The sequence below is a fragment of the Opisthocomus hoazin genome, chromosome 7 (assembly GCF_030867145.1).
Source record: "Opisthocomus hoazin isolate bOpiHoa1 chromosome 7, bOpiHoa1.hap1, whole genome shotgun sequence".
Taxonomy (NCBI): domain Eukaryota; kingdom Metazoa; phylum Chordata; class Aves; order Opisthocomiformes; family Opisthocomidae; genus Opisthocomus; species Opisthocomus hoazin.
The window spans coordinates 61187917-61200380 of record NC_134420.1 but is presented as its reverse complement, the minus strand read 5'-3'; the positions used below and the strand labels follow the sequence as shown (position 1 = coordinate 61200380).

The following is a 12464-nucleotide window of genomic DNA, read 5'->3' as shown; positions in this document are numbered from 1 at the left end:
CACAGCCAATAAATTCCTTACAAATGCAAATATTGACTGAGAAAGTATTGTATATTATCCAGAAGCCCAAACTATAGTACCATGTAGTAATGACAGCAATATCATCTTAGTAATGCCAGTTTCCAGTGTAATGACCAGAAAATAATGTTCTGTTTCTTTACGCATTTCATAATCTAAATAATGTATACACAAAATAGATCAAAGAGTGGTATTACAGGGTACTGAAATAATAGCTGTCCCATACAGCAGTTTCACATTAAACGAACTGTATTTCTTTTCCTCATTTCTGTGGCAATTTACAGCAGCCCTATTTTGCAACCTATTTATTCAATCTTTGTTGCATCTGTACTTACCATGACTAATATTGCTGTCTGCCAGCAGATTGGCAATATCATACTCTTTATTTCCAATGGAATACATTTGAGCTAATTAACTACATAATGATTAATCCAAAATAACCTGGAAGGTCTGTCAGTTGAAAAAACACTCATCCTACTCCACATTAACAAGAATGCCATTTCACAACATGCCATATTTTTAACACATTGAGTTTTGGAGATTAAAGCAACTTTAAAATCTTCCTGGTGAAGATAAAAGAGGAGCACTGTATCTTCTACAATGTGAGATCTTTACAAGTAGCAGGCACCTTAAATTTCTCTTGCCTAAAATGGGGGGGGGGGGGGGGCACTTCAGTATTTTTAAGGTTCTCGCCCCTACACAAACAAAGTTAAGGAGGGAGTGAGATTGTTAGGGCTATAAGGCTAACCACTGATTATTTGGTAAAGAGGAACTTGATTTCTAGTTATAAAAAGAAAAAGCTGAGTCAATCAGAGTTCAGCCAAGCATTCAAGGACTTAATTCTTAAGTGGTGTAAATCAACATGGATATCAAAGGAGCTATCCCACACACAAACTCAAAACTTAGTCCAAACACGAGTTGTTCTGATTTCCAGCAAGAAATACTGAGAGACAGACACCATGCAGCTCTCTCTTATATCGCTGTCAGACAGAGATCTGAAACAAGCAAGGCAGATAAAATTTGACTGGCAAGCATGCTTGGTGACACCTGCATAGGCATTACCTACCAGATTTTTTGAGCCGCACCAAGGAATACGGTCTCTCAATCTCTTCTGGTCCACATGACAGAATGGCAGGTGGAACCACCGTCCACAGAGCTGCTTCTGACCTTCTCCAAAAAGTATATAATTTCTGATGCATAACAGACGTATTGATTAATTCTGACTAGTCTGTCACAGGAATCATAATGTAAATTCAGGTCTCAGCTCTTATTTCTGTCAGTGTACTAAGAAACTAGAACAGCAGTCAGCTAACGGCTGCTGGAAGAGGGGATCGTGTTGAGGCTTATAAGAATGGTTGATTTGACAAGCAGTGACCGGCTGCTGGGGTGAGGAAGCCAGTTTGATTTGCTTCTTCCCAGCACAGGAGCACTCCTGTCATAGCAGCCAGTGCCTTTGCTTTAAGTGTCAGTGAAACCAACTCTCCTGCCTCTTTAAACAGCATTGTTTATCAAATGGGATGCTGGAGGGCAGGGGCCAATTTGGCAGCAGGTTGGAGGCAAAACAAGCTCGAAGAAAGGCAAGAGAAGAACAGAATGGATCTGATCTCTTCCTCCTCTTTCCTCACCCCAGCAGAAACCTCTGCACTCCCACAGTCCAACTGCAAATCGCGCCCATGCACACAGTCTGGAAAGTGTTGCTGTAGGCTGTGATTCCCTACCTGCCTTTTTAAGATCATTTACTACATTCTTTACACTGTTCCTATTCAACCTGAATTAACTTGGAAGGAAACCTTTCAGTTTCACAGTGTTTTCCATGAGGGGGAGCAGATGAAGATCTGCAAATGTTAAGTAAATAAATGAAAGTCCTTTGGTTACATTTGTTTTCAGAAATGCGCAAAGATTGTGGCCGTCACATTAGTCAAGGAACCATATATAGTGAGCTATGTAGTGTCATAAACAGCACTCATCTCTCCATGTTGCACAAGCCCAAGCAGACACCAGTATTGACGTGTACCCTTTCCTCCTTTCCCCTTTGCCATCTCTCTATGTTACAGTTGCCATCTGACTTTCAGGAAAGAGTCAGCATCCATCTGGAAAAACATGGGTGCAGTCTTGCTGTCCCCTTGTGCCACACATCTTACGCTGATACCATACCCACTTGCGTCATTGCCAAAGTACTGGAAAAACCAGATCCAAACAGCTTGTCTTCACACTTGTCAAGCCCATCTACACGGGATCTCAATTTTCAGGACTCTGCTGGAAAACTCGGTCAAAGGCCCCAGTACAAATCGGACATCTACTGCAGCGACACTGCCCTTTACTGCCCGGATGAGAGGAGGAGGGAGAGGAGGCAGAGTGTGGACACGCAAGTGAAAGACGTGGGGTTCCTGCGGTCCCAGAACTCCACGGACAGCACTGTTGAAGAAGACGGTTTCCATTCCAGCTTCTCTCACGAAGCCTTCCCAGAGTACATTACCTCTTTGCCAACCTCCAGCTCTTACTCCAGCTTCAGTGTCACATCCGAGGAGAAGGAGAATGCCCAGGCCAACACTCTGACAGCCTCTCAGCAAGCAATCTACATGAGCAACCGAGACGAACTGTTTGAAAGAAAGTCACCTGCAGGTTATGAGCATCAGGGAAGTCCCAGGTTTGTCAAGGCCAAACCTGCACAGCACATGGAGCTTGCCGATGACAACGAGAACTCACCCACTTTTACTAGGACTCTGCCTCCTTATGCAAACGAATCCTTTCATTTCTCAGCCATAACACCACAGCAGGCTTTAGCGAACCAGAAAATGAGGAACGAGTGCAGGAACACCCACCTTTCAGAAGAAGACTTGCCTGGGAGATGGAGGCAATTGAGCGTGGAGGACATTGGGGCGTACTCTTACAGGAACACTGGCAGGCTGTCGCCCTGTAGTTTTTCAGAACAGTACTACAGCAGCCCTGTTAAGAAGGGAGACAGTCGAACAAGCCCCATCTTTGCCAGTTACAAAGCAGACAGCTGTTCAGAGGGAGATGATATCTGCCAAAGCAGACTTGTGGATTCTTGCTTCCTGAGAACAGACAGTGGTCTGAATATTGACATCAGCGCTAGCTGTAAACAGGAGAAATTGCCCACTTACAAACCAAAAGAATCAAGAGACCAAAAAAATGAAAGGATCACCGTCCAGTTATGCAGTAGCAAAAACATTGAAAATAGCCCGGTATTGAAAAGAGAATACGTGGACGTGAGTCCCAACAGCTCAGCAGAGTCCCTCAATCAGAGTTCCATGGAGGCTTCAGAAATCCACCAGTCTTCCACGGAGCAAGGAAGCCATTCAGGTGTTCACAGCAAACAGCAGCAGTTTCAACGGACTGGGAGTACTGGTTTGAGTCGGAAGGACAGCCTTACAAAAGCACAATTATACGGAACCCTGCTGAACTAGGCATCTTCCAAAACGGCAATAAGACAACAAACAAAAGGAAACATAGAGCATTTGATACTTCTAGTGAACAATAAGGTTCTAAGAAACAGGATTATTATAAAAGATATATTCATAATGGTACTATATGTTTAAAACAAAATCTCTTCAAAAATGTTACACAGCACTTTTCACTTAACATCCTTTCCATGTGGGAGACCGTCCCCTCCCCTCTTTTATAAACCTGAAATATTTTTATAAACAAAATGGTATTTATTAGACTATCCTAAGCTATTTGAGCAGAATTCTTTTCCCTTCAAGCAGGTTTCTTATTTATTTTTGTGCATGAGGCCATCAGTGCCTAAACTCTTGGAGGAAAAGGGTAAAATCATGATGGCAGTGATAAAAAATAAATCCACCTGACAAAATACCATAAAATGTCATGTGAAAACAAAACAAACAAGAATGGTGAATTTGAAGAAGTATATTTTTTAACAGGAATGGAATTGTATCTTAAGTTATTTCATACAAATGTATTTATGAGTGACTAATGTATGCACAAAGTGAAATTAATATTTTGTTCTTTTAATCCACTGTGTTTCTGCTTTCCTATTTTTCCTTGTATACTACCTCAAAAGTAATTGAGGGTTTCTTTGTCACATTTTCTGTAAGCTTGCATTTATATTGTCTAAAATGCATGCAGTGTCATAATTAATACTGTATTTTGCATTACTTAATAAAAGACAGCAGTGGAGATATTTTGGGGCTTTTTTCTTCCTGCATTAAAACATAACCTGGACAATAGAACATGGGATTGCTCTGGGTGGCATCAGTTCAGCAAAAGTTAACAAGTAAAGCTCCTGGTTTAGACCAGTTTCTGAAGGAGTCTCTCTGTAAGCTCGAGAGCACTGCTTCTTAGTCCACGGCCCCTGAGTGTGGAAGGACAGCTTCTCACCAGCCTGTGAAAAGTAAACAAGAAAAATAAACTGTTTATCAACAGGCTTGAATTCACTAGTCAGGGCTCTGCACGCTCAAAATAAAATTGAAAGCTACTTGAGAACACGTGACTTAAGCTTCTTCTCCACTACACACATACTTGACACAATCTTTTAGGTCTTCAGGACTGTTACCTTCCACAGCTGCCCTTTCTTTGTAGTTAGCTTGGTATTTTTAACAAAGAGATTTTTCTAAAGCTTAAGGAATGTCTGGCCTTCTGCCACCCACGGGAATTTCACCCCTGGCTCTGAGAGGCTGTAGTTTTACCTGTAATTTTTGCATTTCTTCCATCTAGTTTTCTGTTTCTCTCCAATTCACCATTAAAGAGTGTACAACTTGGACAGCAGCAGAAGAGAAAAAGCAAAAGGAGAAGAGGAGAAAAATAAAAATCAGAGAACAGGAAATCCTGTGTATTTCCTTCCTGGCTTCAGTATTGCTGATTGGTAAGAGGGAGAATACAGCAATAAATATTTAATAATTCTTTCAAGTTGTGCGAATGGAACACATATCCTATACTTGAAATCCTGACTCTTGCCAGTTCATGTATGCGAAAGACCTTCGTGCGATACGTGGTAGTCATCAGCGCGATCACTGTGGAAGTCTAACTACCTCCTTATAAAAGCTAAAATAATGACCTACCATTCAATACCTATTAAGAAAACATACATTTTCTGCTGATGCTCTGAAAGTGGTCACCCGGCAGGTAACTATGAACCAGGACTATAGAACTGCTCATTTCCTACATAAGTATCTTAAATCATGAGGCCACAGATTCAATACATTTGCCATCAACAGTTCCCACTGCTCTCTGTATTCTTCACACATGACATAAAAATTTGGCCATTATTGGTGTGTGCAAGTACTTGCTGTGCTGTTTGGCGTCAAGTCCCTACAGCTCCTCTGAGATCCGTAGCCGTGTTATGGAGAACAATGGTAGCTAATGAAATCACACAGGTAAGGCACAACATAACTCTAAAGTGAGGCTTATTTCAGTACAAAAGCTATAATGCAACTCTCAGTTTTATGTTCCCATACTCGCTCACAGTGAGTGTGAGTCAAGCCACAAATAATTCCACAAAGTCCATAAAAAAAGCATAGAATAAAGTTTCCAAATGCCAACTGCTTCTTATGGCAGAATCTGACCTGTAGTAAATAGACTTGGAGATCCAGAAAAGCTGTTATTTCCCCTTCGAAACATTAAGATAGAAAACAGATGCGAAAAAACCTCACTGTTGAGTCATTCAGGTATATAAAATTTAGACCATCTCTAAGGCAAGACATTGGTTTCTCTGGTCAATGAATACAAGGTTTTGTATGCAAGAGATGAAAATTAACTCTTATCTCACCTAAGAAAATATGTAAGCTATGGAACAATAAATCATTACATTTATGAACTGGAACACAGTATCAGACTAATCCTTTTATAATCTCATTCATTATTTGACACTGAACTGCTATTTTGGCAATTACACAAAATTAAGTGTCTGCTAGATATTATATATCTGATTATTTAATATCCTGTTCTATTATCGTCTTTCACAGTACTGCAGTTTCAAAGTCTACTTCATGCTTCACTTGACTATTTTTCCCAGTTTATGTGCACTAACATGTAGATTGAAACCAGTCTTTTCAGCCAGTTAATATGGGTTTTCCTTGTCAAGTAGCCTTGTAACATTTTTCAGTAACAAATTCTGTTACAGAACAATACACAACCCTGTAATGAATTTCAACTCAATCAATCAAAATGGCTAGAAAAGTTCTTCAGCTTTAATGTGTACATTTTAATTTCTTCTTAATTAGAAAAACTGACTTTGCAAATTTTCTATGAACATGTGAAAAAAACTTTAAATAATGCACCTAAATTTTCTCAGATTTGTGGGTTTAACCACAGTTTGGTTTCATTTTTCCAAACCAAAAGAACTTTGAAAGATGATTATAATAAAGAATTTCCTTCTCTTCTTTTTGGCATATTCAGTTTAGATTTCTTGAGACAACCACAGAGAGAGACCTGAAACTTAGAGAGACACTAGGTGTTTTCACAATAGATTTAAATTTTCTTTGCGGTGTGTTAATTTTTTGCTTACCTTCTGTTTTCACACTAGGCGAAAATCATCAAAAAATATTCTGTCATAGGGAAGATTTTTGGACTATGTCATCGCAGATCTTTAAAACCTACTACGCACTTTTCTTCACTCAGTCTCTCCAGACTCACCATGGTGCACTGCGATATTAGGAGGGCTCTGTTGTGCCACCAGACAGCCTGTTTGGCCTGAGTACAGATTTAATAGTCACTGAGGCTTTAGGAGATTGAATCTGGTTGAAAACAGATAAAGTTGTAGAGGGTAGGTGAGTAAACCAACAATATCTTGTTCAGAAGATATGCGTTGACCCAGGTGAAAGGGGTGGTAGACCTGCCTGCCTCAGTGTTCCACAGACTACTTTCCTTCTGTGGGACATTTCTGATCGAGAGCAACATCTAAAATATTGTCCTCAGAACAGCTTACTTCCATTTTTCATTCAAGCAGGTGTGGTTTCATGAACTTGACTCTACTCTTACATTCATTTAATGACAAGTGACTCCAGAAACGCAAAACAACAGCTCTTCAGCCAAAGTGCTGCAGACCCCTCTCTACTCCAGTGGCTGAGAATTTGCCTCGAAATACCTTTTCCAGAGGACATAAATGCCAAATTTTTTCTTAAGCATTATATAAAATGCCATGGTGTCTCCACGGTGCCACAAAACCTCACTTTTCTGAGTGACATCTGAAGTAGCCAGATTTTGTATGCAGAGTTTGTAGGTACCTATAGCAGGATTTTTGCTTTGATTAATTATTTCATTTGCCATGAATAAGAACAGAAAGGGTGAGGAAAAGAAGTGGCAAGTCCTCAACAGTGCGGTGAAGAAGAAGATGAGAAATGTCATTGTAATGAATGAAAACTGAAAGCAAAATGTACATGACACAGACCACTGATCAGGGAAAAACAAAGGGGGCTGAAAGAGATCAGAGTGAGGCATATCAAATCACATATATATAGATAAGAATACACACAGACAAGAATACGAAAAAGATACCAGGGAAATAGGATACAATTCGCTAGGAACAACTGTGCATAATAATTATGAAATCTTGAAAAGCAGATGCATTTTTTGAGATGTGAAAATCGTTTTCTCATTCCAAATTAAGGCTAAAAACAAATGCAAAATCTCAATAATTTTGAATAACACTTTTCGCTCTTTTAAACTTTTTAGAAGTCTAGAAATATCTAAAAATTCTAAGCCTAAATCATGGCAAGCCATAAAATAGGTAGTATTCAATTCAACAGTTTCTAACCTCTTCTCCCAAACTAGAAAATTTATCAAACTAATCCTTTCCCCTTCCAGCCCTTTTAATTAAAAAGAATTTCCACTCCAACATCTATCGCAGAGCACGATTATACAGCTGCTTAGTTTAATTTCTCCTCGTTTAATTTCAAAATACTAATCAACATGCTTTGGACTTTCCTATAAAATTCTTATCCCCCATTCATGTTTACAACCCTGTAACCCTTACAGATTGTTGTGATATCTCTTCTTAAATATTGCTTAAATTGTGCAGATGTAGTCCTCTCATTTTTTCCTTGGAAGACAGTCCCTTCAGGACTCTAGCTGTTTCTAATTCTTTTCAAGGAACTCCCTCCTCACCTTTCTACTGCTGAACACCAGAATATTTTAGTATGAACACTGAGTTGTTCAAACCCACTGTACAAAAAAGCAGTACAAGGAAAGGAGGGGACTACACAGATTAGAGCAACTGCACGTGTGATGCTCCCAGCACCGAAATTCTCAATAAATGTAGGTAATTGGTAAGGGACATCCATAAGGAAAGCTTTACTCAGACAAAATGTATTATCATATAGCCACATTTAAAGGTTTGCATTCGGATGCAAAGAATGCCAGGCCATGTTTCTAGAATGGGAGCTTGTCTCCTGGAAATCAGTGCATTTGACAAGCAGGTATTTTTCATCTAATTCCCTTTCATGTTGTCTGGAGTTTCTTCAGCACTTACACAGTGGCGTCTGGATGTTCTCAAAGAGCTTTGGGTTTGTTTATGATGGACTTGAGCCCTGTAGGGTTGATTTGTATTCTTTTTCCATCACTGGTAAGTTTGAGGATTTGTTTTCAAGTCTTGCACAGAGTTTCAGTTGCAGGTTTATTAGGCTCTAATGTCTCTCCCAAAATCAAAAGATCTGAGGCTCCTTAGTACCAAGTTTTCTAAGCCTGTAACTCCCATACAGCAGTTCCATTTCCAGCCTTCGAAATCTACATCACTTTTTAAAAAAGGGCTAAGACAACTTTACATAAGTACCTTGGGTCTTACAACAGCCCTCAGTATAAGCAGCAGCTTCTAAAGACCATCGGCCAGACATGCTGGTCTGTATGCATTAAATCTTGGCACGGTCTACATGGTCTTATATCACCATTATCAGAAGATTTTCATTGTTTTCCCAATCTTTCCTCCATGTCTTTTTTAAAAACCTCATTGTTATAAAACAGCTTTAGCAATTCAGTCATTATTTAACAGCCTGTCATTCATTCCAGCTATTCTCTCTCATTGTTTTCTCTGATATTTTCTTTTGACTGTATTAGCAAAGCTATTTTAGTCATTGAGAGTTTTTGTTTTGCTGAAGCTAAAAAGAATAACTTGAATTCTCATGCAATGAAAGGTTTTGCTGCTTGTGCGGTGAATGCACTTCCACTGACATTCAGTCTTGCCCTTTTCACTTGTTGGTTTTACACTTTTATTCTGCTGAAAAATGTGACTTTTTTTTCTCCCTTCACTTGAAAAATCTTCTATTTCAATTCTCCACTTTCAGTGTGGAATCTTCTATAACAGTCAGATCCAAGGGCTGTGTCCCTTACAAAGCCACAATTATCACTTCTCAGTATATCTTAATTCCTCAATATATACTTTCTACATTAAATAGTAAGTGCTTGAGGAGAAACTTGATCTCAGGAGTGTGTACTTAAGTGCTCTGCTGAATAAAGTCCTATATGATGCGGGTGGAGAGGATGTACCATTGTCTATAGTTCCACTATGCACCATGACAATTTGCCTAACTATGAGCAATATATGCTAATCCTTTACAATAGTAGTTAAATGTACATATATTCTGTCTCTAATGAATAGCTACTGACCCTTTTCGTGCCAAGCTACATTGACGCTGAGCTTTAACTACAAAACCCCATAACCTCTTAATTTCCTCAAAAGAGTTAAAATGACATTTCCCTATGATAAAAGAATTTTAACAAACAAGTCTTCAATTCACTTTTCAAAGCACAAACAGATTTATGAAGATTTTACCTTATAAACACTTACTTTCTAAAGTACTTTGTCTTATAAACAATTCTAAATACCCACAAAGCCAAATTCCCCACAAACATCTGATTAGCAAGATAGAGCAGACAAGAATTCCACACAAGTTTGTAAGGGTCACAAGTTCCTAATGGCATCTTTACTGCCATGTAACCCTAGGTCAAAGCTTCCTAAAGCCCTGAAAAGTGCGACTTAAATTGCGGCTAGCTATACAGGTCAGAGTCCCAGGGAGATCCAGGAGTACAGTGTCCATCTGCAACAGAGGTGGGCAGAAGGCTCGCTTGGTGGCCATCCACCAGTGGTCCCCAGACAGCTTTTTACCCCACAAGATCTGCTAGGACACCAGCATGGTGTCTAAGGCACCACTGTGAAGAGCTTGGCTCTGTCTTCCTGATTAGCTCCTCACAGGTTTCAGAAGGCTGCTGCTCAGAGCACCCTGAGCTTTCTTTTCTTCCAGTTTCTGCAGCACCCATGCTGCAGAGGAGTACACTCTGCTTTCTGCCAGATGGGCGCTTCTCAAGGCTGCCCACAGCCCCACATCCTATACCTGAGGCAAGGATCATTCCTGCAGACAGTTACTACATCCCAGAGTAGGGAGAATGCCTTTATTTGCAAGGGTCAAAACTGTGACTGATACAAGATGCAACCATTGGAAAAGATCCCTGATGGGAGTTAAATACCTTCTCAGCATCACGCCCATCACTGACATATATGCATTGATACTCTAACTGTGATTATTCAGGCAAATTCTTATTTTTAAAGTCAGCTCTAATGAATTAATATTTAAATTTATCCACCCATCTGGATTTTTTCTTTGTAATTTATGAATCAGAGCAGACACATGTATGAGCTGCAAAGCCACAGCAATATTCACTATACCTAGCTAAGCAACGACAGCTCTATGATTTAGAAGACAGCAGCAAGTCCCAGATTAATTAAATTTGTAATGTCAATGCTAGTCAGTGCCCTTTCCCATTCCAGCTCTTCACTTGTGACATCGTAAAACAGATCACAAGGAATAAAAATTATTCTCAGCACACAAGCGTTATGAATTTCAGTGGGCTCCCAGTCAAGCCCTCATTTAGCTTTCTTCCTGCAGTAGAAATTCTCTTCATCTGGACATCAGCTATGTAGGGTGGTATGAGGAGGAAGCCCTACACTGAACGTCCAGACAGCATGCAACCTCTCACTTCAAGGAAGCTACTGTACCACCGGCCTGAGGAGCTTGGGACAACAGTAGCAGCACTTCTAACAAGTGTTGACTCTTGTGGGATTATTTTTGGCAGGGAGATAAATCAGTGTGTGTGATTCACTTGACCGTAATTTGACAATTTATTTCAATGGACCTTCAGCACCTCACAGCCTTTATCCTCCACAAGTGAGGGAAATGCTCTTATCCGCAGCCCAGAGAGCTACACTACGATGAGATGCCTAATGTCAGCAAGATAGTGAGGAGTCAGCTAGTTCAGTTTTAGCAGATTTTAAGGATTTTGGCCTTGTGTTTATGTTATAACTTGAGAAACAGATAAAGAACGAAAGCTCTCAAGCCCAGACTTAGCACAGGAACTCAATCATCATTTTCTGATTCATCACCGCTTTCAGAGTCCACAATAGTCTGAAGGTGAGGAAGGCAAGACCTGAAAATGGAAGAAAGAAAATTAAAAAATGAATCTGTACATTTAAACTATTAAAATGCCAAATCATTTCTAAGACATTAGTGCTCATGTACAATAAAACAGATGTTTTTCATATTTTGCCCAGAGAATACACACAATGGAGCTGCCCACAGAAAATATGTAACTGAGCTGAGAACTTGCATCTTGCTGTTTTGGCCCAGCTTGAATTTTCCTGACCATCTGTAGGACAGATAAGGGAATGGAGGCAGAGCAAGGATGATGGCTGCGTCAGCACAAAATGCAGTAAAAACATTCCTGTCACAACACTTACTGTGTTGCCCCAATCTTTAGGGTACATTATCAAAAAGTCCCAGGGAAAGACTTTTAGCAGCACAGACTATTTTCTCTCATTCTCATTTTGGCTTCCTCCTCCCCCCGCCCCCCCCCCCGATATTTTGCAAGGTACAGTGATATGGGTTTTTTTGCTAGAGCTGTCAGTCCTGCCTACAATGACCTGACTTGTGTCAGTAGGGAAAAACAATCCTGAGACTAAATCAGTTTAAAAGAAGAACATATGTTACTCAAGGAGAAAGGGTCTAATTGAAAAGAACATCAGCAAATGACTTATTACTGAGATGGCAGAGCCCAGAAAGCCAAGGTGTGGAAACACAACAAATCCATTGAAGTCAAACTTCACAAAGATACCAAACAACTATTTTATTTAAAATAGGTTTAGACTGCCTTTTACTTTTCTTTCATTCTCTATTGATGATGAAGATGAAATGCACTTCTTGGCACTCTAGACAGCATCAATTAAACTTGATTTCTTGCTTGAGCTCCTCATAACTCCACTTGTCTCTCACTTCTAAGACTATTTTGTTCTGAGCTTTGAATTTCTGCTTTGTTTAGAGAGAAAGTGTTGCTCCTACTCAAACAACCTAACTTGCAACTCATGAAAATACACACACAATTCCCAAGCCTTTCCAAACAGTTAATTTGTCCAACATCGGTATTTTATCCTTGTGAATATTTAGAATAATTCTTCTATCATTTTATCCTGTAAGCTTATGAAGGAT

At 39.7% G+C, this 12464-nt stretch overlaps 2 protein-coding genes across 12 annotated transcripts in view; one reads left to right on the top strand and one right to left on the bottom strand.

Annotated features, from left to right (window-relative positions):
- The window catches only part of BEGAIN (brain enriched guanylate kinase associated), a 172288-nt gene extending 168773 nt beyond the window's left edge, over positions 1–3515 (top strand). For all 8 annotated transcript variants that reach the window (XM_075426505.1, XM_075426499.1, XM_075426504.1 and 5 more), the window contains one exon: positions 2073–3515. In XM_075426505.1, coding sequence (XP_075282620.1) covers positions 2073–3446 — 1374 coding nt within the window. In that variant the 3' untranslated portion in view covers positions 3447–3515. The remainder of the gene's footprint in view (positions 1–2072) is intronic.
- Positions 3516–4316: 801 nt separating this feature from the next.
- Positions 4317–12464, bottom strand: part of WDR25 (WD repeat domain 25) — a 92657-nt gene continuing 84509 nt past the window's right edge. For 3 of the 4 annotated variants that reach the window (XR_012764561.1, XR_012764560.1, XR_012764559.1), the window contains 2 exons: positions 4686–11409; positions 4317–4381 (listed from right to left, as the gene is read on the bottom strand). The gene's annotated coding sequence lies outside the window, so the exon portion shown is untranslated. The remainder of the gene's footprint in view (positions 4382–4685; positions 11410–12464) is intronic. The other variant, XR_012764562.1, reaches the window with a different exon arrangement.